The sequence below is a fragment of the Vanrija pseudolonga genome, chromosome 2 (genome assembly GCF_020906515.1).
Source record: "Vanrija pseudolonga chromosome 2, complete sequence".
Lineage (NCBI taxonomy): Eukaryota > Fungi > Basidiomycota > Tremellomycetes > Trichosporonales > Trichosporonaceae > Vanrija > Vanrija pseudolonga.
The window spans coordinates 2,046,953-2,067,812 of NC_085850.1; the positions used below are offsets into that span (position 1 = coordinate 2,046,953).

The following is a 20,860-nucleotide window of genomic DNA, read 5'->3' on the forward strand; positions in this document are numbered from 1 at the left end:
ATGGACGAGGTGGGCCGTGCGCACGGGCCCTCTGGAATCGGCGTCGCGACACCCATCCCCGGCATGATTTCTTTCCCCTCGTCTCTCTTCTCATCTCTCATCCACTCACTCACTCACCAACTCACTCTCACCTCACTCGTACTCCATAATCGCTCTCACACCCCCTAACTACCTACCTCACCTCTTAACCTCTGTAGTCTCCTAACCTCCTGACGCTACAAGGAACCCTAGCCAGCAGTTCATACTCACTCCTCCTCACCCATACCTCTACCTCTCACACCCACACCCACCCATAACAAGTCACAAGGTAAGCCAGCCCCGTCCGCCCCACCCTCCCATCCTCTCTTTCTCGTTCGTAGCCGAGAGCTCGAGCTCGCTCGCTGCCGTCGCCCCACTCTCTCCCTCCTCTCCCCCAGTCCTCGCCACCTTCCCCGCCGACCTCGTCACAGCTCCTTCCCCGCCGCCTCTCACCTTCTCCGCGAACACACCACCTCACCTTCCTCCGCTCCCCCTTCCCTCCCGCTCACTCACCACACAGATGTCTAACAACCCGCCGTACCCATACCGCGACCAAGGGCCACCCCAAGGCCATGTGAGCAGCTGTTGAAAAACTAACCGATGAAGCTGACACCGCAGCCGAGGGACCAGGGCCCTCCGCAAGGCTACCAGCCCACCCAAGGATGGGGCGACCGGCGCGGTCCCCCTCGTCCCGAGCAAGGCCAGCGCTACCCCCCGCACCAGCAGGGGCAAGAGCAGTACGGCCCCACCGGCGGTGGCGACTTCTCTTCCCCCATGCGCGAGCCGTATGGCCCCCGTGGCGACGGGGGAGGCTTCAGGCAGCCGTACCGCGGCGCGCCGCCTCCGCCGTCGTCGTACGGCCCGCAGAGGGAGCTCACGCGCTGGAGTGAGGCGCTGCCGCAGGGCGAGCCGCTCGAGCCGCGTCGTGGCTACCCCCCGCCTCCGGCCGAGCGCCAGCCATACAGCCCCCACCAGCCGTTCACTTCCCCACCCCCGCCCCAGTCCCAGCCCTCGCAGCCCCCATCCCTCCACACGGGCCAGAGCTCGCCGCCCAACCTCATGGAGTTCTCCTCCCCCTCAACGGCGGGCAAGGCCCAGCCGCCACCCCCTCCCACCGTCACCTCGCAGGCCACGGGCGCGTCCCAGCCCTCTGTGCGGGCGTCCATCCCCTCCATGTCTGACCTCCACCTCGCGCTGCCGGTTGTCGACACCGCGACGGGCCCAGGGCCGCGCACTCGCGTGACGTACCAGCAGGCGTACGGCACCCACCCTTCTCCTATCCCCGACTCGCGCCTGCTCAGCATCCCACGCGAGAGCCACAATCCGTCCTCTCCACACCCTCCTTCCCTTCCGTCGTCCCCCTCCATCCGCAGTCGCCCCACCGACACCTCCACCCTCATCACAGGCAAGACGTCCACCGACGCGTCGTCCAACCCCGCCAATGTGGCGCAGGAGGGCATGGAGCCGCTCAAGCTCACCAGCTTCTACGTCCGTCCTGGCTTCGGGACGGCTGGCAAGAAGATCCAGGTCCACGCAAACTACTACCAAGTCCGCACTGTCGACAAGCGCGGCCGTACCATCCAGTGGGTCCCATCTCGAAAAAGCACTAACCCACTCAGTCACTATGACGTGGAGATAAACCCCGTCGTTCGCGACACCAACCAGAAGCGTCCTCGTAGCATGCTCCGTGCGGTGTGGGAGCAGCTCATCCTTGAGCAGACCTCTGAGGAGTGGAAGAAGGCGTTCGACGTCTGCGCGTTCGACGGCCGCAAGAACTGTTTCACCCCGATCCTCTTCCCCATCGAGGAAGGTGAGTTGAAACGCAAAGCTTGCAACTCCACTGACAATACACAGGCCAGTCGCATACCCTCATCACGACGCTCGCCTCGGACCGTACCATCCAGCGCCCTGACAACCGCGACGCTTCCTCGGACGGCGAGGAGCGTCGCTTCAAGGTCACCCTCAAGCGCGTGGCCAAGATCGACCTAGAGGCCGTTATGGAGTTCTGTCGTCCCCACGAGGGGGCACCGCAGAGCGAGGAGGCTTGCCTTACTGGTGAGCTGATATCCATCCTGAATACAACAGCTCACCCCTCAGCCGTCATGGCCACCAATGTCCTGTTGCGCGACGTGCCCAGCAAGAGGTACACCCAGGTCGGTGCCACTGGCAACAAGTTCTACACCATGATGGGCTCGGCTCCCCTCCCCAACGGTGCAATGGTGTGCAAGGGTTTCATGCAGTAAGCTTTGGGTATGTTGTTCGGAGCTGAGATCCAGATCCTTCCGTTACTCGAGCTCTGGCCTTCCTCTGCTCAACATCGACCTCGGTTGCTCGGCCTTCCTCAAGCCTGGCCCGGCACTCAATGTCGTTCGCGACATTCTCGGCCCCGGCGGTCGTGGCCGTACGGGCGATATCCTCGACTCGCACCTTGACGAGCGCGGCGTTGCCCTCCTCAAGCGCAAGCTCCGCGGCGCGAGGGTGGGTTGAGAATGCACGCAATAACCCACTGACCCACCCCCCAGTTCACCGTTACCCACCGTCAGAGCAGCCGCCTTCACACTGTCCTGACTGTTACTCTCAAGTCCGCCGAGGAGATCTTCTTCGCCATTGAAGGCAAGGACGGGCAGCAGGCCCAGAAGATGTCCGTGGCTAACTACTACCGCGAGCACTATGCTCCCTTGCAGAGGCCCTACCTTCCGTGCGTCCAGGTGAGCATATCCACATCGGCATTCACACTCACGCTTGCAGTACAGCAAGCGCGCCTGCATTCCCCTCGAGTTTGTCAACCTGGCCGAGTTCAACTCGCTTCCGCCAATGAACCTCACGGCTGAGCAGACTGCTGCGTGAGTGTGGCGGTGGGAGGTGCCACTAACCCACCAGCATGATCAAGTTTAGTGCCGTTTCTCCAGATGTGTACGCCAATACTGTTAATCAGTGGCGCAAGGAGCTCGCGTACGAGACCCAGAGCAAGATTGCTGCCTGGGGCCTTCAGGTAAGCAGTGAAACGCCCATTCCCGTAGCTTATCATCCAGGTCAACACCAAGCTCATCGAGATGGAGGGCCGTCTCCTCCAGCCGCCCCCAGTGGCATACCGCAGCCGCAACGCCTTCCCTCAAGGAGGCACCTGGAACATGAAGGGCAACCAGGTTAGCTGAGGGCATTATGGGTAGCTGACTCCCCAGTTCTACCGTGACGGCAACAGGCCGCTCGTCAACTGGTCCATCATCTCCTTCGACAAGTGGTTTGACCGCGACGACATGGAGCGCTACGTCGAGTTCCTGTGTCGCTTCCTGCGCAACCTCGGCGTGACGGTGGAGAACCAGCGCCCTCCCATCATCCCACCAGTGGACCCCCGTATGCCGGAGAACATTGTCAATGGGCTCAAGGAGGCTGCCCGCGCTGCCTACATGGTGAACAAGCAGACCCCTCAGCTCATTCTCTGCGTCCTTCCTGGAAGGTCAGTTGCTTTTCGACCCTCCTCCAACTGACAGTCCAGGGACGCATGGTTGTACGAGAACATCAAGAAGGCGTCGTTCACCGACCTGAAGTGTACGTCTATCTGCCGTATGCTTGCTGACGCCTTCACCAGTCCCCGTTCCAACCCAGTGTATGCAGAGCGCAAAGATCCGCAAGAGCCAGGGACTTGCCGCGTACACGGACAACCTCGCGATGAAGATTGTCGTGAGTGCTGAAAGAACTTACGAACACCACTCACTCGCCTCCGCAGAGCAAGCTCGGCGGCCTCTCGCACCAGGTCCCGCCCAAGGATCTCCCTGGTGTTGTCCGTGGCAAGACGATGCTCCTCGGCGCCGACCTCGGCCACGTAAGTGCATAGCTCGCTCATATCTAATGCCCCAGCCTCCCATGCGCTTCAACTCCGAGTCGCCTACCGTCGCCTGCTCCGTTGCCACCTTCAACGCCGACTGCAGCGCCTACTCGTGCCAGATCCGTTTGCAGAAGGGCCGTGTCGAGGTCATCCAGGACTTGTCCTCCATGGTGGAGGAACACCTCAAGATCTTCGCCAAGAACAATGACAACGAGTACCCCGAGCGCATCCTCATGTTCCGCGACGGCATCAGCGAGGGGCAGTACGCCGCGGCGCTGCAGTACGAGCACGACGCCATCGTCAAGGCGTGCGCGCGCATCCAGCCAGACTACCGCCCGCGCATCATGGTATGTGTCTGTGCTCGCCGGCACAGCACCCGATTCTTCGGCAATCGCCCCAACACCGAGCGCAATGGCAACCTGCCCGCTGGGCTGTGCGTCGACCGCTCAGTGACCCACCCGTACGCGTTCGACTTTTACCTCCAGGCCCATGCCGGACGTATCGGCACGGCCCGCCCAACGCACTACATCTGCCTGCTCGACGAGCTGGCCCTCACGCCCGACGACCTCCAGCAGCTCGTCTACGGCCTGTGTCACACCTTCGCACGCTGTACCGTCAGCGTGTCCCTCGTGCCAGTGTGCTACATGGCCGGTGAGCTGTCCATGGTTATTACGACCCAGCTAACCTTCAGACCTCGTGTGCCAGAAGGCCCGCATGATTGCTGCCAAGCAGACCTCATCCGTTGCAGCCTCCGTGACCTCGGGCGGTCGCTCGTTCAACCGCGGTGCACCTGGCCCGCCCGCGCCGAGCGTCGCGCCGTCCGAGCCCAAGTCGGTCCTGTTCACCAGCGATGTGTACGAGATCCAGAACCTCATCAAGAAGAACCCCGAGCTGAGCGAGGTGGTGAGTGCCAAGGCAAGGTGGATGAAGCTGACCTCAGTCGTGGTGGATGTAAATCGCCACCTCGCTTGCCATGTAGCCAGCCTCGCATCGACCCAGCGCCTGAAGTTTCGTCCGTCCACATTATCAAGAGTACCTGTTGTCCGTCCGCATATCAAGAGTTTATCATCGTCCGTATCATTCGCCGCGTCACCAACATGCCGTTCCAAGCCGTCTGCTCAACGGCCGTGCTGTACCAGCCGCCTGCTCCACCGCCATGAGTATGTAGAATGTCACCACCAGCATGCACCGTAGTTTCGAGCCCACACACACCAACCAGTCCAGGAGATAGTGCATAGGGCGCGCACCGAGAGGCATGCTGTACATACAGAGACCGTCTGGAGTTTCGCCTCATAACACATCATCGTCGTCATCACCATCATCGAGCACATCCCTCACCTCACCTAGTCGTGAATCAATCACGTCACAACGGTCAAACTGAATCCGCGAATGCTGCTGTATAACACGATCTGATCTGCACGAGGTCCCCAGAGGTCCCACGACAAAGAAGCCGAGTCCAAATATTCTAAGTAGTGCGCCTTGGTCGAAAGAGTGCGGGCGCGGGGTATAGATGCTATGTGTTGCGTCGTCGCTTAGGCACCGCGCGACGTGCGGTACTCGCCCTCGGCGGCGGTGGCGGCGGCCTCGATCTCGCCCTCGACACCACTCAGAGCCTCGGCGGCGGTGGAGAAGAAGATGAGCTGGGCCTTGACGAGCGACGAGAGGTTTTGGAGGGGCTCAGGCTGGGCGCGTCAGCTAATTGCTTCACACATGACGCCACACTCACGTTCTCGAGGACAGCCTTCATGAGGCCAATGGCGGTCTCGGTGGCCTGGACGAGCTTGTCCTCGGCCTCCTCAACGTGGAGCCTGTGGGTCAGCTGGGTTCTCACACGAAGCTTGGGCAGCTCACCTAGCCTGCTCCTGCTTGGGCGCGCCGGCAGTCTTGAGGGCCGAGCGGGCAGAGTCGAGCTCGAGACGGGCAGTCTTGACCGCAGCGCGGGCCTTCATGGCGAGACCAATCGAGGTAGAGAGGGTCGCCTGCCAGGGGGTGACAAAGCGCTCGGCGATGAGCTGGTCCTGGGCGATGCGGGCGTCTCCGACCTTCTCGAGGGCGACGCCGTACGTGTTGAGGGCGTTTCCGAGACGGTCGTCGGCGCCGAGCTCGTCAGCGCCAGTCTTGGCCGCGCGCGAGATGGCGTGGGGGAGCGTCTTGGGCGGGTGGGGCGACTTGGGCTTCTCGGCGGGCACGGCGCCGGCGAGCGCAGTGTTCTTGAGGTTCTTGTTGGCAAAGCTCGACCACGCGGCCTGCGCCTGCTGGCCGTACTCGGACAGGTTCTCCGTCACGTCCGAGGGGTAGTCGTACTGCGCGTCGTCAGCTGTGCAACTTGCAGGCAGGCAGGCGGTGTAGTCGAGATCGACCACAGGCCGCAAGTGGTACGTGCGGCCGGCAAGTGCATGCGGCACATGCCAAGCGAAGCAAACTTGGCCGCCCAACATTGCGCCTGCCTCTGATACGGCCACACCGAGGGGGGCACTCACCGACTCGGTCTCGTAGACCTTGGTGATCTTGAGGAGCTTGACGTGGACGTCACGGAGGGCGTCGACGCGCGCCTCGAGCTGCTTGTACTCGGCGGGGAGCCTGCGGCGGGGTCAGTAACGCACGGCGGCGGCACCGGCTGCAGCGTTACCGAGCTAGCTAGCTAGCAGCAGCTGCGCCAGACGGACGGCGACGTACTCAGTGATGGCATCGGGGGCGACGTTGCCGAGGCGCTCGCTGTTGTGCGTCAGTGGCTGAGCTCGGTCGTCGTCGGGGGAGATAAGAGCGCGGGGTGCCGTGTGGCGACGGCGGCAGGGCAGGGGCCAAGGTGCCCCGCGGCGTGAGGTATCCTCAGCCCGCTGGCTAGAGCCTCCTGTCACGCCGAAAGACACACTCCCATCACCCGCGCTCGACATGCCTCCTCCGAGAGCGTTCTCACCGGGTAGCCTGGACCGAGTTCCTGAGGCTCTTGTTGACGGCCGAGACGTCGACGGTGGGGAGGGCGGACGCGAACGACTTCCACGACTGCATGGTGGGGGATTTGGGCGGGGTGGAAGTAAGAGGGTAGGGGAGTCGAGGGAGAGATGTGGATGTGGTGGTGACTTTGTTGCTGTCAATGTCGATGATGATGCCAGCAGCAGTAGTGACGACGTCCAACGTTCGACACGTCCGCCGTCCCGCAGCGCACTGGCAGGTAACACAGCATCGACGCGTGGTGGCGCACCAAGGGAATGAGGATGATTTACTCCCGGCAGGCCTAGTGACCACATGATTGGGATGCCTATCCCCTTGCCTGCCTTGCCGCCGGCTGATGTCAGTGGCGGCGGCGGCGGCGGAGTGCGGGGGCCGGGGTCAAATCGACTCGCCGCTTTTACGTGGTCGCTTGACCCGTGCAACGACGAGGATTTTCCTTGGCCATGCCAGGTTTGCCCCACTCGTGGCTACGCCGGTTCAAACCAAGCCAAGCGGCCGATGCCGTATCCACCCAACGAACGACGATCCTCTCCTGGCAAGCCAAACGACTCGTTTGACGTTTGCCCCTATCTCCTCTCTTCCTTCTTCTCAACTTCCTCTCCACTTGTGTATAACAGGGGATAGACAACTACACACACTAGATAAGGAGCGAGTGCTATCGCCAAAACTCCCCCTCTTGACATCTCCTTTACTTTCTCCATCGCACCCACCGACCCCACCGGGACGATAACAACATGCCGGTGCCACCACTCACCCACACCGAGCTCTCCACCGTTGTGAGTAGGCTTGTCCTATCGTGCCGCTCGCGTCCCAACGCGCCCCAACGCTCGCTCGCTGACACGCCTCAAGATGGGCTACATGAGCCTGAGTTGCTGGATCATCGTGTACAGGTGAGCGCAGCACCACTTTTCCATCCAGACAGGAACACCCACTAACGCCCCCCCTCCACAGTCCTCAAAGTTTGTGTGCTAAGTCCACTCCCTAACACGCGCGCTCACAGAATGTCTGCGCCAGTCATCGAAAACTATGTCCTCAAGTCGGGAGAAGGCCTATCGGTGGCCTTTATCGTCATCTGGCTCCTGGGTGATCTGACAAACCTCGCGGGAGGTGTTCTGGCAGGAGTGCTCCCAACAATGATCCTGATTGCTGTCTACGTGAGTAAGCGGGAGGCCTAGCCCAGTGGAGGGGTGGCGGAGCGCAGTGGAGGGGAGGCGGAGCCGGGTGGAGGGGTGGGTGGTGGCATTCCATTCTCGCGCGCAGCGCGTAGGGGTGGGTGGGCGGGCAAAGTCATCACTCGCGTAGCAGGGAGGGTGGGTGGGCCACCGTTCTCGAGGGTTGACAAGATATCAACTCCGGCCTGCTGGAGGGTGTGATCCGTCGCCCTACCCACCTGTTGCGGCTCGGTGGCGACGACGTGTGCTACTCGCACCATCGCCACAACCCACTGTTGTTGATCGGGACCATCCGACAACGTACTCCTTTCGGCTATGGGGCATGTCTGAACTCAAATCGCGGCTATCGGCATGGCACCCACGCTCTAGCATCCAACGCCGCACACCCGCCGAGCCTGCCGCTGACACGCACCAGTACACGGCATGCGACATTCTCCTCCTGTTCCAGGTCTACTACTACCGCTGGCGCAAGCGCCAGCGCGAGGTCGCCGAGTCGGAGCACCAGCCGCTGCTCAACAACCCCGAGCCCCCCAAGACGTTCAACCCGGGAATCCCCATGTGGATCTCGTACCCTCTTCTGATCCTCTTCGTTATCGTCTCGGGCTTCGCCGCGTACTACATCAGCCCCAAGGAAGACGACTCTCCCGAGAAGGGCCCCTCTGGCACCGTCGAGTTCGAGTGGCGCTCGCAGGTCCTCGGATACGCCAGCTGCCTGCTCTACATTGGCAGCCGTATCCCCCAGATCTTCCACAACTTCAAGACGCGCTGTGAGGGCCTTTCGCTCGCCATGTTCTTTTTCTCCATTTCCGGCAGTAAGTGTTGCGACGATGGACGGGAAGCTCGAAGCTCACACACAACCCAGACGTCACGTATGTCGCGTCGATCATGTTCAAGTCGATGGACCGCAAGTACCTTATCACGAACGCTTCGTGGATCGCCGGTGCCGGTCTCACCATCTTCCTCGACCTGTTCGTTCTCGGCCAGTTTGCCTACTACGCGTGGCAGGACCGCCAGAAGGACGCCAAGGTGTTCGCCGACGACGTCGAGGATGTCACGGCCTAAGACTAGCTCGCGTATATACCATCTTTCAGCGCACGACCATCAAGGACGGACCGACCCCAGTGCAAACCTTGCGGGCGAGTGCGCGATGTGCGACTCGCCAAAATCCCAATCATTGCTGTACTTTTACATTAGGATAGATGTCCCCATGCATTGTTACCCCTCGCGGCGGCGGCTTGGTTTGCGGAGTGCGGGATTTGACTGGCGGTGTGGGGTGGTCGGTGCTAGCCGATGGCTATGGCTTCGGCTCACCCATGTCGTCATCCGACCAGTGCCGACAAGTCGACTCTGACTACATAAACCCCACAGAGCCGGCTTGACTCTTGATTTCTCCCAATCTCTCAGCAGCAGCAACAAGGGAACAAGGACAGAATGGTGCGATTCATCTCCTGTGAGTTACGCGTGCCAGCGACGTGGTGGTGCGGCCTCGGCCTCGAGTCCCCGTGGCCCGATCTCCCCTCAACTTCCTTGTGTCCATCGCACACCCTAACTCGCCAGACCGCTCCGAAGCGCACCCGACCCCAACGATCGGCATAATGTCCGGCTTCGAGGCACAGGCCCCTCCCCCGGCATCTCCATTCAGCACCGGGCACCTGTCCGACCCAGACGCGTCCAACGAGACCGTCACCGCGGCGACCTTTCCCGATGGCAGCGTGATCACGAGCCTGCACCTCCTCGTCGCGGCGTGGGGCGATATCAACGGCCAGGTCGGCACCACTGGGCCCGCTGAGCGCCTCGCGGACGTGGAGATCCTCGCGCCGCTGCGGGGGCGGGACGTGCTCTGCGTCGGCAAGAACTACAAGGCGCACGCTGCGTGAGTGTGGGTGTAGGTAGGGCATGCTGACGAGGGGGTAGCGAGTTTCATAACTCGGGATTCGATAGTAGTGATACCAAGGCGCAGCCTGACTTTCCAGGTGAGTACTGGCCGAGGAGGAGATGACGCCGCCGAGCGGTGGTGGCCGAGCGTGCCCGCTTCAAGGACGGCGCTCACACCCCAGTCATCTTCACGAAGCGCGCGTCGTCCATTGTGCCGACCAAAACGGACATCTACCCCCACCCAGGGGTGACCGACACGCTGGACTACGAGGGCGAGCTGGCAGTGATTATTGGCGTAGGCGGCGCGAGCATTAAGAAGGAGGACGCGTGGAGGCATGTGTGGGGCGCGACGATTGTCAATGATGTGAGCGAGCAGTGGAGGGGGTGCAACAACGTGCTGAAGCTGGCAGGTGACCGCCCGCGAGCGCCAGCGCGACCACAAGCAGTTCTATATCGGCAAGTCGCTCGACACGTTCTGCCCCATGGGGCCGTACGCTGTCCCCGCGACCGACCTCGACTGGGACAACATGACGCTCGAGACGCGCGTCAACGGTGAGGTGCGGCAGGAGCAGGCGACCAACGAGCTCATCTTTGACATTCCGACGCTCATCGAGACGCTCAGTCTCGGCATCACGCTCCAGCCCGGCGACGTGATCGCGACGGGCACCCCGCTGGGCGTGTGCCTCTCCACTGGGGTGTTCCTCAAGCCTGGCGACCGGGTGGACGTCAGCATCACGGGCCTGGGCACGCTGAGCAACGTCGTTGGCAAGCCTGACGTGCCGCCGACCATTGCGCCGGTGGTGGAGGAGTGAGTGGGCTTGAGGTGACGAAGCTGACACGCAAGGCCTGCGCCTGCCCTGCCTCCCGCTCCAGCGCCAGTCAAAGACGCCGGACTTGTCAACCTCCCTTCTGGCGCGGTCCACGTCTACCAACCGGCGCCGTTCAACCCGAACATTCCGACAGTGGTGCTTCTGCACGGCCTAGGCGGCTGGCATATCAACTTCCTCCCCCTGATTTCGTGGTCGCATCTTGACCGGCGCCATAATGTTGTCGCGTTCGACCTGCCGGGTCTCGGACTCAGCCCGAAGGGCAAGCAGCCACCATCAATCGAGTACTATGTGCAGATTCTGGAGGAGCTGGTCGACCACTTGAGCCCCAAGATGCTCAATTTGATCGGACATGACCTCGGTGGTGTGAGTTGTCCACGGTCTGTCTGTGTCAACTGACACCTCGCCCAGCTCGTGGCCACCACATTCGCTGCAAAGTACCCGGAAGTAGTCTCGTCCGCAGTCCTCATTTCACCACTCAGCGCGTCAGCGAGCCAGGCAGGGATGCTGCAAGACTTGGCCAACACCGTGCGACAGGGCGGCATGGGCCCCGTAGCCTCGGACCTGACACGGAGTAGTGTCACGCCTGGGAAGAACGACAGCTGGGGCCAAGAGTCCTCGCTGGCCTTGAACAACATCACGGCGTCAATCTTATCTCAGAACCCCGAGAGCTTTGCTGGGGCCGCCGAGGCGGTCATCCGCGCCACGAACCCGGACTACAGCCAGATCAAGAGCCGAACGTTGATCGTCGCGGGGGCGGGGGACGAGCTCACGCCCGAGTGGCACACCGAGGAGGTTGCCAAGGCGATCACCGGCGCGCGGGTCGCGACGGTCAAGGACGCCGGGCACTGGGCGCTGCTGGAGGACGTGTTCAACACGGCGGACGTGCTCATGGACTTCATGTAGCTTTTTGTCCGAGTGGAGGGTCGGCGCCGGACATTGGGAATACGGCGCCGAAACCCCGCCAAGCGCTCAAAACCCGCAGCGAAAAGTGCACACGGGTCAAAAACCTCCACCTCGCACCCCTCCGAGATGTGATTGCACGATGGCGAGATTGACTCGGTGCGCGTGTGCAGATAGAAATGCATGGAATAGGGCGCGTGGGCGCGTGGGCGCGTGCTGTCGGGCCGCCGGAACATGCAGTCAGCAGGCAGTAAGCCACCTCCACTCGTGGCCGCCGGGAATGGGGCCGACGAGTGACACCGGGCGACTGTGGTCCGGTAGGATCGAGTTGAGTCGAGCGCTCGCGCGGTCGATCGCGTGTTCCTCCACAGGTGTTGCCAGTGGTGGTGATGCTCCTCCACCAGGCTCTAGCCAGCGCAGCCAGCCAAGCCGGCAGTAGCCGCGCCCCGCACACGCGTGCGCGGCACTCTGCGGTCCGGCATACCTCGCGCAGAGGTAGGCAGCGGACATTGTCCCGCTGGATGTTTGTGCAGTCATCTGTACTTGACGTGCACCCACGTGCGGAATACGCCGCGGCGCGGCGCTGACCAGGGGCAGGGCAGCGCCGCGAGCCCGGAGCCCAGAGCCCAGAGCCAAGCCCCGTTGCACCGTTCTGTGCCCGATTCGGTGGGTTGTCGTGGCGGGTGGAGGTGGAGGCAGGGTCGATGAGGGACGAGTTCGGCACCTGCTCCGAGCGTCGGGCAGTTTACGGACGTGTGGGGTGGGGCTGTTGGCCTTTTGCTCTGTGCCGTGTCGTCATGCTCTCTCTCGCTTCGGCAGCCCATATAAAGCAAAGCTCCAACATCATGTGCCCCCCATCACATCGTCACGATTCGCCCCTCCCTCCTCCTTCGAACAGCACACACCCTCAGCAAAATGCCCGCTCAGCGCACCATCACCTTCAACGACGGCAAGAAGATCCCCGCGGTCGGATGGGGATCCGGCTCGGGCGGCTTCATTGGCTCTGGCCAGCGCGCGGTCGACGCCGGCGTCATCGCGCTCAAGGAGGGTATCCTCCACATCGACACGGCGCAGATCTACAAGACTGAGGAGGAGACGGCCGAGTCTATCAAGATCAGCGGTATCCCCCGCGAGAAGATCTTTGTCACGACTAAGCGTGAGTAGTGACCGAGGCGCGAGGCGCGAGGCAGCTTGCTGCCGAGCGGCGGGGCCAGGTGGTCGGTCGGATTTGGCTCGTGTGCCCCTCCAGCCTTCTCCCCACCGCACACCCGCACACCGCACACCGCACTCGCTAGCGCTCGTGCTATCGCTGACGCTCGTGCTACAGTCTGGAAGATCGACCACACCACCCCCGAGCTCATCCGCGAGTCGGTCGAGGGCAGCATCAAGCGCCTCGGCACCATCCCGGACCTGCTCCTCATCCACAACCCCTACATCCCCGAGGCTGGCAAGATCGGCGCCTTCTGGACCATCCTCGAGGACCTGGTGTACGACGGCACGCTCAAGGGCTGCTCGCTCGGCTTCTCCAACTTCCGCACGCAGGACGTGGCCGAGGTGCTCAAGGTCGCGCGCATCAAGCCCGTCGCCAACCAGGTCGAGTTCCACCCCTTCCTCTGGGCCCAGCTCGAGCCCCTGCAGAAGTACCAGGCCGAGCACGGCATCGTGTTCCAGTCGTACGGCCCGCTCACGCCCCTCCTCCGCCACCCCACGGGCGGCTCGCTCAAGGCCGTCGTCGAGAAGATTGCCAAGGAGCGCAACATCGACGCCTCGACTGTTCTGCTTCTCTGGACGATCCAGAAGAACGTCGTCGCCATCACCACCAGCAACAACCCCGAGCGCATCAAGAAGCTCGCCGAGATCGACTCGCTCCCCGACCTCTCCGCCGCCGAGACCGCCGCCATCGACGAGGCAGGCAAGAAGGTCCACTTCCGCCACTACACCGAGCACATGGAGGCCGACTTCCCTGCCCCCAACCTCCCCTCGGACGCTTAGGATGAGGACAGAAAAGCCGGCAAGAGGATAAACCCGAAGCGGGACACAGCGAGACTGTGAGGCGCGGCGGTACCCTGCTGGTGACGACGACTAGGATTGTACACTTGATGCATTGGTAGTTCATGGGACACGGATGGTGTGGCCGGGTGGTTTGTTGGGGGCAGGGCGGGTGACTTCTACTAACATGTCTGTGCGTTCGCCACAACGAGGTGTGAGATGCACCGGCTGGGTCTTCGTCCCTCGTCGCTACCACCAATGCCTCTGCTCATCTGACTCTGCCTTCCCCTCCGTCATTCTCGAGGTAGCAACGACCACTGCACGCGAGCGCGGCCACATCCCACCACAACCCCCAGCCGACCGCCGACCAGCGTCGAGCAGCCGCACACAACAACCGCCTACAACCGTGCACTTCGCATCGGATAAGTAGTGCACAGATACGCCGACCACGCGGACCACATGCTTCAGATATGCATTGCATCGCCCACACGCGCGGGAGCGGGCCCGATCCCGCTCGCCATGTCTGTCTCTTGATCACCTCCACCTCGCTTCCACCGCCCTCGCCCTCCGCACTCACTACGCCGCCGCAGGCGCGACAAACTCGTTCTGCACGATGATCTTCTTCTGGATCTTGCCCATCGCGTTGCGCGGGATGCTGTCGAACACCTTGAGCTTGCGCGGGAGCTTGAATGCCGCCAGCTCGGAGCGGAGCTCTTCGCGCAGTGCCGAGAGGGAGAGCTCGGGGCGGGTCGTAACGATGCACGCCGCGACCTGGCGGGGGTGTCAGCGCCAGCTCTGGCCCACGTCTATCGACGCCAACTTACCACCTGCCCCCACACATCATCCGGCACACCGACGACCGCGGCGTCCTTCATGCCGTCGAGCTCGAGAATCGCGCGCTCAATCTCGATCGCGCTGATCTTCTCCCCGCCCGACTTGATGATATCCTGGCTCGACCGTCCGAGAATACGCAGCATGCCCTCCGCCTCTGGTGGCCCGTTGGCGCCGCTCCACACCGCCACGTCGCCCGTCTTGAACCACCCGTCGGGCGTGATCTCCTTCGCCGTGGCCTCCGGCAGGCGCCAGTACTCGCGCATTATGCCCTCCCCGGAGACCTGCACCTCGCCCGGCGTGTCGCGCGCGGTTACGAGCGCGTTCGCGTTCGTGTCCCATAGCCTGATAGACACGGAAGGCATGGGGAAGCCGACGCAGCCCTGGGGGTCAGGAGTGACGACGGGAGGCGACTTACCTTGACGCGCTTCTCGTTCTCCCACCCCGTGGTCGCGATCAGGCCCGTCTCCGTCATGCCGTACCGCTCCAACAAGACCTGCCCGCCGCCGACGCCGCCCGCCTTCTCCCACGTCGCCTTCACGCTCTCTGGCAGTGGCGCAGAGCCAGACACCTGTAGTCGGAGGGTGGCGGAGGCCTTGGACGCCGCGGCCTGCGTCTCGGGGTCGAGCTTCTCGTGCGCCTCGATCAGGCGGGCTGCACGCGTTAGCTGTAGCCGAGGCTCCTCCTACTCACTGTACACTGTCGGCACGGCGAAGAACATGCTGATCGGGCGCTTGCCCTCGGCGTTAATCCAGCGATGCCACACCTTGCCGCCGTCGAACCGCTCCCACATCTCGACGGACGCGCCGGCCCACAGCGTCGGGAGGAGCGCGACGACGATGCCGTGCAGGTGGTTCAGGGGGAGCACGTGGAGGAGGTTATCCGCCGCTGTCCACCGCCAGGCTGTGACGACGCTCTCGGCCTGGGCCGCGAGCGCCAAGTGCCGTGTCACGACGCCCTTTGGCCTCCCGGTCGTGCCGGACGTGTAGAGCATCATTGCGCGGCGGTCGCCCGCGATCGGGGCGAGGGAGGCGAGGTGCGCCGCTGCGTCAGCCACGCCGGACTCGGCTGCCCGGATCGAAGCGAGTGAGATCTCGAGCACTGAGCACGGCACGCCGCCCTCCTTGATCTTTGCGAGCTCGTCCGCGCGCGCGCGGTTCTTAGCGTCGCAAACAATCAGCGCACAGTCGCCATTGTTGACGAGGTAGGCCTGTTCCGGGACCGGGAGCGACGGGAGCACGGGGATGGCGAAGCCGCCGGCGGCCCACACAGAGAGCAGGGCAAGGGGCACGAGGTACCCTTTGTCGCAGAGGATCGCGATGCGCGCTTCTTGTGCGTCGGCGCTGCCGTCGGGCGACAGCGTCCGGACGACAGTGGAGCCGAGCGCGACGACGTCGGACGCCAGCTCGCCATAGGTGACCGTGAGGGACGCGGGCACGTCCTCGATCGCTGGCGAGGAGGGCGCGCTGGCTGCGTGCGCCGCGATGCGCGCGAGGAGGGGGTACGAGGAGAGTTTTGACGCCATGGCTGTGGAGATGGGGAGGAGAGGAGAAACCGGTATTTCTGTTGCCGGTCGTAGCCGAAATCGATGAGCGAGCTGTCGTTGTCGCTGGTGTCGCTGGTGTCGCTCTCGAGTATGCAGTGTCAACGAGTGCGGGCCAAGACCCTCACGAGCATATATACGACCTGCTCGCCTCGACGCCGAGCCAAGCAGCAGCCGTGGTCACCTGCAGCAGACGGCCGAGCGGGGCTGCATGCTGGAGTGCCTGTGACGCCGCCGACGCCGAGTATTTGGCTGTATTGCCATCGGACGAACGGCGTAATCTCGCTTGTTGGCGCCAGAATCGCTTGGCGCCGTCTGTAAAGTGGGTCTGTTGGCATCGGACAAACTGATTAGTATTGTCCGTCTGGAGGCTAGTGGTGGGTTATGCTGCATTCCAGACAGCACAAGGTGGATATCGCCGCTGATAGTGTGCGGGGCATGCATGTGCTGATCGATCAGCACGACGAGCACTGGCTCGCTTTACCCGACCGCGCGGGGGATCTGCCTCGCCGATGATCGTATGCATGTGGGGAGCAGTAGGCACAACAACAGACGGTAAGCTCGCGCCCCCTACGGCTCGTACCGCGGCACCTCGCCGCCCGTAAGCAACGCCTTCAAATGGCTCGAGTTTGCGATCTGCCCTCCGACAAGGCGGCCAGTTTCCTTGCCCTGCGCGCTGTCAGCCGCATACTACGGTACTCTCGCTCGCGCTGCTCGCCCGACTTCGCTCGCTCGCTCACTCACCCCCTCGAGCCGCAGGATCGTCGGCACATGCGTCAGGCCGTACTCTGTCCTCCCCTTGTTGCCTTTATCCTTCCACCTAGGCGTCAGCGCCGAACGAAGGGTGGCCTACTCGTTGATGTTGCCGACGTAGACTATTGTGCCGTCTGGCGGGTGTGTCAGCATTGTTAGGGGGCGAGGAGGGGGAAGCTGGAGGAGGGGAGGGAAGGTGACCACCCGCGGCGGCATGTCGTGCCACGGCGCACTCACTCGGCTTGCCCGCCGCCTCGAACGACTTCTTAACGACGCTCTCGACCTGCCTACATCCCTACGTCCGTCAGTGATCTCCCCCCACCCAAAAGCTCACAGGACACCACAGCTGCCCGCCCACGCTGGAGGAGTAGAAGATGGCGTAGGTGGGGTCCGCGCCGGCCTTCTTGCTGGCAGCAGCGAGCTCGTTCTTGGCCTTGCTTAGGCTGAAGGGGTTCAGCTTGCTCCCAGTGCTGCCGTGCTCACGTTGATTCTGTGAGCGGCATCGTGTGTTGGGCGATGGTGAAGTTGTCGAGAAAAGTTGTGCCGATGTCAGTCAGCGCGACTGACGCCATCGATGACGGCCCAGCCACGGCCTCCACCTCGTGTCGATGCGTTTCACCGCGTTCACCTCCTGCTCGACTTTTGCAACACTCCTCCCATCACATAACTCTTACTCATACACAATGTCACGACACCGTTCACTGGCAGACTACCTCACCGCCGCGGCAGTGTTCGCCGTGCCCGCCGCGCACGTCCTCGTCGCGCCGTACACCAAGGTCGAGGAGAGCTTCACCCTCCACGCGGCGCACGACGTGCTGCGGTACGGCCTCGCGCCGGGCGAGTTTGCAAACGTACGCCCGAGTGCTGGGTACTCAGCTGACCTCGCTCCAGTGGGACCACCGTACCTTCCCTGGTGCTGTGCCGCGCTCATTCTTGCCCCCGATTGTGCTCGCCGCGCTGTCGTACCCCACTGCCGCGATCGCGACGGCGACTGGCCTCGCTGTCACCGCGATTGACATCCAGGTCATTGGTGAGCTGCAAGGTTCGGGGGTACCCAGCTGACACCAGTCCGCCTTACCCTCGCCCTCGTCTTCTCCCTCTCGCTCATTCACCTCACTCACACTCTCCGCGCGCGCTACAATGCCGCCACGGCGCGCTGGTTCGTCGTCCTCACCCTTATCCAGTTCCACATTCCCTACTACGCTGGCCGTACCCTGCCCAACTTTACTGCCCTGCCTTTGTGTGAGTTGCACAAGGACTGGGAACCAGCTCACCCCAGTCATCTACTCCCTCTCCCTCATCCTCCGCGAGAAATACTTCAGCGCCATCGCCATCTTGACCGCCGCCGCGACTGTCATCCGACTCGAGATCGCACTCTTCGTCGTCCCCACCGCCCTGTCCCTCGCGGTGCAGAAGAAGATCTCCTTCGTGTCGGCCATCGCAGCCGGCGCGCTCGGCGGGTTCGGCAGCCTTGGTGAGCACGTCGTACGCCTCCGCACTGACCCACAGCCATCGCCGCACCAATCGACTACACCCTGTGGGCGCCGACCCTGCCGCACCCCTCGCTCCCGACCTTCACGACTCTCCACACCGCGTGGCCAGAACTCTCGGCCATGCTCTTCAACATTGTCGGCGGGCACTCGGAGGAGTGGGGTGTGATGCCGCGCAACTTCTACATTAAGAACCTCGCCAAGATCATGCTGGGCTCGTTCCCGCTCTACATCGTCGGCCTGATCTGGGTGTCCCTCCACATGGCGAGCTCGATTGACGGCGGTCTGTTTGAGAACAAGACGCTGTTGCGCACCGTCGGCGAGCTGATCATCGACTTCTTGCCGGGCACCTATGTTATGGTCGGCGCATTGAGCGCCGTCGGGCACAAGGTGGGTTTAGGTTCCTGTCTCACCTTACTAACCCACCAGGAGTGGCGCTTCATCGTCTATGTCATCCCCGTCCTCAACATGATCTCGGCTGCCACTGCCGCGGCCATTGCTGCATTCCCTCACCGCCTGGTGCGCACGCTCGCTCGCCTCGGCCTCGTCGGCCTTGTCCTCCTCAGCACGGGCTTCACCGTCTTCTCAACCTGGGTCAGCACGTACAACTACCCCGGCGGCGATGTCTGGCAGGTGCTCGAGACGATCAACATCCCCGAGAATGGTGGGTTAGGCGTGCGTTGAGATCGTTAACCCCCCAGCCGTCATCCACTTCCCCTCGTACCCGCTGCAGACCGGCGCGACTCTCTTCACCTTCCTGCATGCCAACTTTTCCCCGTCGTCGGCGTTCCCACCCCACGCCGAGCCCGTGTGGACCTACTCCAAGGACGAGAACGAGGCACTTCTCACACCCATCGGTGCATGGGACGCAAAGATCGACTACGTCGTCACGCCGTTCGCCTCGACTTTCAGCGAGATCAAGACGACGGACGGTGTTCCGCTCTGGCAGCTTGTCGGCAGCGTTGACGGCCTGGACGGCGTCGGCCTTGGCGGCAAGTATGGTGTCGAGGTGCGCGTTGCCCGCAAGATTGGCATCCTCAAGCGCATCGGGTAGGCGTGCATACATTAGTGCGAATCTTATATCATCATGCTGCATCGTTTTGCATTGATTACTTGGCAGCAGTCACATGGAGGCGCTCGTGACTGTTGTCCAGTCAGGCACGGCGAGCCTCCGTGACCGTCGGATGGGTTGTGCTGCTTCATGCTGATGGGGAATGAGTAACGGCCAAATAACGTGCAGACCAGCAACAATAATCGCCACCCAGTTCGGCGACGCGTCGTTGTTTGCCACCACCTCACACTGTGTGTCATCGAGCGACGTGAGTTGGATACGGCTCGACATTGCTCCTTCTCCTCGACGCGACGCTCACCTCCTCCACAGCACATACCCCAGTGCCATGTCCCTCGAAATCAGCTACTTCACGCCGTCGACATCGCTCCTCTTCCTCGGCCTGGCGTCCTTCTGGGCCTTCTCGAGCGACCCGCACGTCATCTCCAAGGTGCCGCTCTCGTCGGGCGACCGCTCGCCGCTGCCCATCTCGCCTGCGTCGCGGCACTCGCCGCTCAACTCGCCCGTGCTGTCCGGCGACGAGGGCGAGATCGAGGGATACATCTTCGTCACGCCGCCGCGGAAGAGCCTCGGGTGGTTTGTGTGGCGATAGGCGGCGGCGTGAGAGTTCGCTATGTAAGCGCCGCGCGAGCACCGACAGGCCCCCGTAGCGCGCGCGAGCGACCCAGCAAGCACGCACACACACCCACACCCTCGGCATACCGGCGCCGGTCCTGTTGTTGTCTGTTTGTACTTATAGTTGTACGCGTTGAGTCTTCCAAATCCGAAAGCCAGGCCAGTCCGCACACACGGCCTCGGTGCGCGGTCCGCCCCCCGAGTCTCATCTTCTTCTGCTGCTGCACGTCCTGCACGTCGTGTAACCGAGTCAAAACGCGCTGGGCGCTTGGCTCGGCCGTAGGGAGATTGCAGCGGTTAAGAGGACGTGAGACGCTCAGGGACTACTGATAAACTGCGTAATGTGCGACTCGCTCGCGGCTTGCCGGTGTCGTGGCCATCGAGACGACGCTGCAAACGTCACTTACTCGCAACGAGTGACCTCGCGTCGAGCTCGCCTCGCCTCGCCTCGCATCGCCCTATCAAGGGGAATGCCCTGTCCCCGTAATCGAAGCGGTGCATGCTGCCCCGAAGCTCAAGGCATCCCGGAGCCCTCCGAGGGCAGCGAGCGGCCTACTCGATCCGCCTTCTGCCTGTCTCCTCTCCTCTGCTGCCGCTACTTCCGATGCCCTCTGTATCCGATGCCATGACGCGCTGTATCCGATCGCCGCGACAACACCTCGGTCACGCACAATAGTAGTCAGACAGCATGTATCTTAGCCGCCGGTGACCGGCGCCGCTCGCCAGCGTCGCCTGTCGCCTGCGTCGGGGACGTGCGACCTGACTCGAGCACGCCGATCTCCCCGGCTGGGCGCGCTTGGCCTTTAGCTGGACTGAACCTGGACGCTATCACACCATCGACACGTGCAGATCAGGATAAACGAGGACGAGGGGGTTGAATGAGAGCTGTTTTTGGCTTACTCAGCACCGGTGGGAGGGCGGGCGGGGGCGAGGGGGCTCGTGGCGGTGTCTGTGCGTGTCCGTGGCAGCCCTGCAGCGATGAACAGACTGTTAAGCA

General features: G+C 62.8%; 8 protein-coding genes across 8 annotated transcripts; 5 read left to right on the forward strand and 3 right to left on the reverse strand.

Annotated features, from left to right (window-relative positions):
• Nucleotides 1-108: 108 nt before the first annotated feature.
• On the forward strand, nt 109-6,971 carry Ago2 (Protein argonaute-2). Its single transcript, XM_062769057.1, has 23 exons — nt 109-307; nt 539-592; nt 637-1,601; nt 1,638-1,828; nt 1,873-2,073; nt 2,116-2,257; nt 2,295-2,496; nt 2,541-2,726; nt 2,767-2,861; nt 2,899-3,010; nt 3,051-3,164; nt 3,201-3,475; nt 3,515-3,567; nt 3,608-3,699; nt 3,746-3,841; nt 3,877-4,495; nt 4,536-4,747; nt 4,785-5,526; nt 5,571-5,654; nt 5,698-6,149; nt 6,327-6,429; nt 6,525-6,562; nt 6,765-6,971. Exons 2-18 carry the CDS (start codon nt 539-541, stop codon nt 4,797-4,799), a joined length of 3,624 nt encoding a protein of 1,207 aa, XP_062625041.1. The 5' UTR covers nt 109-307; the 3' UTR covers nt 4,800-5,526; nt 5,571-5,654; nt 5,698-6,149; nt 6,327-6,429; nt 6,525-6,562; nt 6,765-6,971.
• GVP36 lies at nt 5,377-6,853 on the reverse strand (the record flags this gene model as incomplete). Its single annotated transcript, XM_062769058.1, has 6 exons — nt 5,377-5,526; nt 5,571-5,652; nt 5,696-6,147; nt 6,325-6,424; nt 6,521-6,559; nt 6,762-6,853. 6 exons carry the CDS (start codon nt 6,851-6,853, stop codon nt 5,377-5,379), a joined length of 915 nt encoding a protein of 304 aa, XP_062625042.1.
• Nucleotides 6,972-7,271: 300 nt separating the features above from the next.
• Nucleotides 7,272-9,193, forward strand: YPQ1 (putative vacuolar amino acid transporter YPQ1). Its single transcript, XM_062769059.1, has 5 exons — nt 7,272-7,572; nt 7,646-7,686; nt 7,748-7,950; nt 8,384-8,780; nt 8,831-9,193. The coding sequence occupies exons 3-5, from the start codon at nt 7,798-7,800 to the stop codon at nt 9,028-9,030; spliced, it is 750 nt and encodes a 249-aa protein (XP_062625043.1). The 5' UTR covers nt 7,272-7,572; nt 7,646-7,686; nt 7,748-7,797; the 3' UTR covers nt 9,031-9,193.
• Nucleotides 9,194-9,358: 165 nt separating this feature from the next.
• On the forward strand, nt 9,359-11,674 carry yisK. The gene is made up of 7 exons (XM_062769060.1): nt 9,359-9,418; nt 9,526-9,841; nt 9,883-9,941; nt 10,026-10,207; nt 10,254-10,651; nt 10,688-11,036; nt 11,082-11,674. Exons 1-7 carry the CDS (start codon nt 9,400-9,402, stop codon nt 11,574-11,576), a joined length of 1,818 nt encoding a protein of 605 aa, XP_062625044.1. The 5' UTR covers nt 9,359-9,399; the 3' UTR covers nt 11,577-11,674.
• Nucleotides 11,675-12,366: 692 nt separating this feature from the next.
• Nucleotides 12,367-13,692, forward strand: SPAC19G12.09_0 (NAD/NADP-dependent indole-3-acetaldehyde reductase). The gene is made up of 2 exons (XM_062769061.1): nt 12,367-12,729; nt 12,901-13,692. The coding sequence occupies exons 1-2, from the start codon at nt 12,489-12,491 to the stop codon at nt 13,563-13,565; spliced, it is 906 nt and encodes a 301-aa protein (XP_062625045.1). The 5' UTR covers nt 12,367-12,488; the 3' UTR covers nt 13,566-13,692.
• Nucleotides 13,693-14,039: 347 nt separating this feature from the next.
• On the reverse strand, nt 14,040-15,918 carry Acsf3 (Acyl-CoA synthetase family member 3, mitochondrial; the record flags this gene model as incomplete). Its single annotated transcript, XM_062769062.1, has 4 exons — nt 14,040-14,333; nt 14,387-14,776; nt 14,812-15,047; nt 15,087-15,918. The coding sequence occupies 4 exons, from the start codon at nt 15,916-15,918 to the stop codon at nt 14,139-14,141; spliced, it is 1,653 nt and encodes a 550-aa protein (XP_062625046.1). The 3' UTR covers nt 14,040-14,138.
• A 523-nt stretch (nt 15,919-16,441) lies between these two features.
• SPBC21C3.12c (Thioredoxin domain-containing protein) lies at nt 16,442-17,214 on the reverse strand. The gene is made up of 6 exons (XM_062769063.1): nt 17,173-17,214; nt 17,024-17,132; nt 16,927-16,984; nt 16,790-16,823; nt 16,681-16,756; nt 16,442-16,605 (listed from the first exon to the last, which is right to left on the reverse strand). The coding sequence occupies exons 1-6, from the start codon at nt 17,190-17,192 to the stop codon at nt 16,507-16,509; spliced, it is 396 nt and encodes a 131-aa protein (XP_062625047.1). The 5' UTR covers nt 17,193-17,214; the 3' UTR covers nt 16,442-16,506.
• A 137-nt stretch (nt 17,215-17,351) lies between these two features.
• ALG12 (Dol-P-Man:Man(7)GlcNAc(2)-PP-Dol alpha-1,6-mannosyltransferase) lies at nt 17,352-20,017 on the forward strand. The gene is made up of 8 exons (XM_062769064.1): nt 17,352-17,540; nt 17,581-17,719; nt 17,758-17,931; nt 17,969-18,163; nt 18,199-18,569; nt 18,609-18,843; nt 18,881-19,229; nt 19,561-20,017. The coding sequence occupies exons 1-8, from the start codon at nt 17,373-17,375 to the stop codon at nt 19,838-19,840; spliced, it is 1,911 nt and encodes a 636-aa protein (XP_062625048.1). The 5' UTR covers nt 17,352-17,372; the 3' UTR covers nt 19,841-20,017.
• The last annotated feature ends 843 nt before the right edge of the window (nt 20,018-20,860 follow it).

Bases quoted from the DNA above. Each gene is read 5' to 3' on its own strand.
- SPAC19G12.09_0 (XM_062769061.1), top strand. From the start codon at position 12,489: ATGCCCGCTCAGCGCACCATCACCTTCAACGACGGCAAGAAGATCCCC. The intron at 12,730-12,900 runs GTGAGTAGTGAC...CTCGTGCTACAG, and splicing joins GATCTTTGTCACGACTAAGC to TCTGGAAGATCGACCACACC.
- Ago2 (XM_062769057.1), top strand. From the start codon at position 539: ATGTCTAACAACCCGCCGTACCCATACCGCGACCAAGGGCCACCCCAA. The intron at 2,258-2,294 runs GTAAGCTTTGGG...GCTGAGATCCAG, and splicing joins GTGTGCAAGGGTTTCATGCA to ATCCTTCCGTTACTCGAGCT. The intron at 4,496-4,535 runs GTGAGCTGTCCA...GCTAACCTTCAG, and splicing joins GCCAGTGTGCTACATGGCCG to ACCTCGTGTGCCAGAAGGCC.
- YPQ1 (XM_062769059.1), top strand. From the start codon at position 7,798: ATGTCTGCGCCAGTCATCGAAAACTATGTCCTCAAGTCGGGAGAAGGC. The intron at 7,951-8,383 runs GTGAGTAAGCGG...GACACGCACCAG, and splicing joins TGATCCTGATTGCTGTCTAC to TACACGGCATGCGACATTCT. The intron at 8,781-8,830 runs GTAAGTGTTGCG...CACACAACCCAG, and splicing joins CTTTTTCTCCATTTCCGGCA to ACGTCACGTATGTCGCGTCG.
- SPBC21C3.12c (XM_062769063.1), bottom strand. From the start codon at position 17,192: ATGCCGCTCACAGAATCAAC. The intron at 16,757-16,789 runs GTAGGCCACCCT...GCTGACGCCTAG, and splicing joins TACGTCGGCAACATCAACGA to GTGGAAGGATAAAGGCAACA. The intron at 16,606-16,680 runs GTGAGTGAGCGA...GACAGCGCGCAG, and splicing joins CGATCCTGCGGCTCGAGGGG to GGCAAGGAAACTGGCCGCCT.
- yisK (XM_062769060.1), top strand. The intron at 9,842-9,882 runs GTGAGTGTGGGT...ACGAGGGGGTAG, and splicing joins AACTACAAGGCGCACGCTGC to CGAGTTTCATAACTCGGGAT. The intron at 10,208-10,253 runs GTGAGCGAGCAG...TGAAGCTGGCAG, and splicing joins GCGCGACGATTGTCAATGAT to GTGACCGCCCGCGAGCGCCA.
- ALG12 (XM_062769064.1), top strand. From the start codon at position 17,373: ATGTCACGACACCGTTCACTGGCAGACTACCTCACCGCCGCGGCAGTG. The intron at 17,720-17,757 runs GTGAGCTGCAAG...AGCTGACACCAG, and splicing joins GATTGACATCCAGGTCATTG to TCCGCCTTACCCTCGCCCTC. The intron at 18,570-18,608 runs GTGGGTTTAGGT...CTAACCCACCAG, and splicing joins TGAGCGCCGTCGGGCACAAG to GAGTGGCGCTTCATCGTCTA.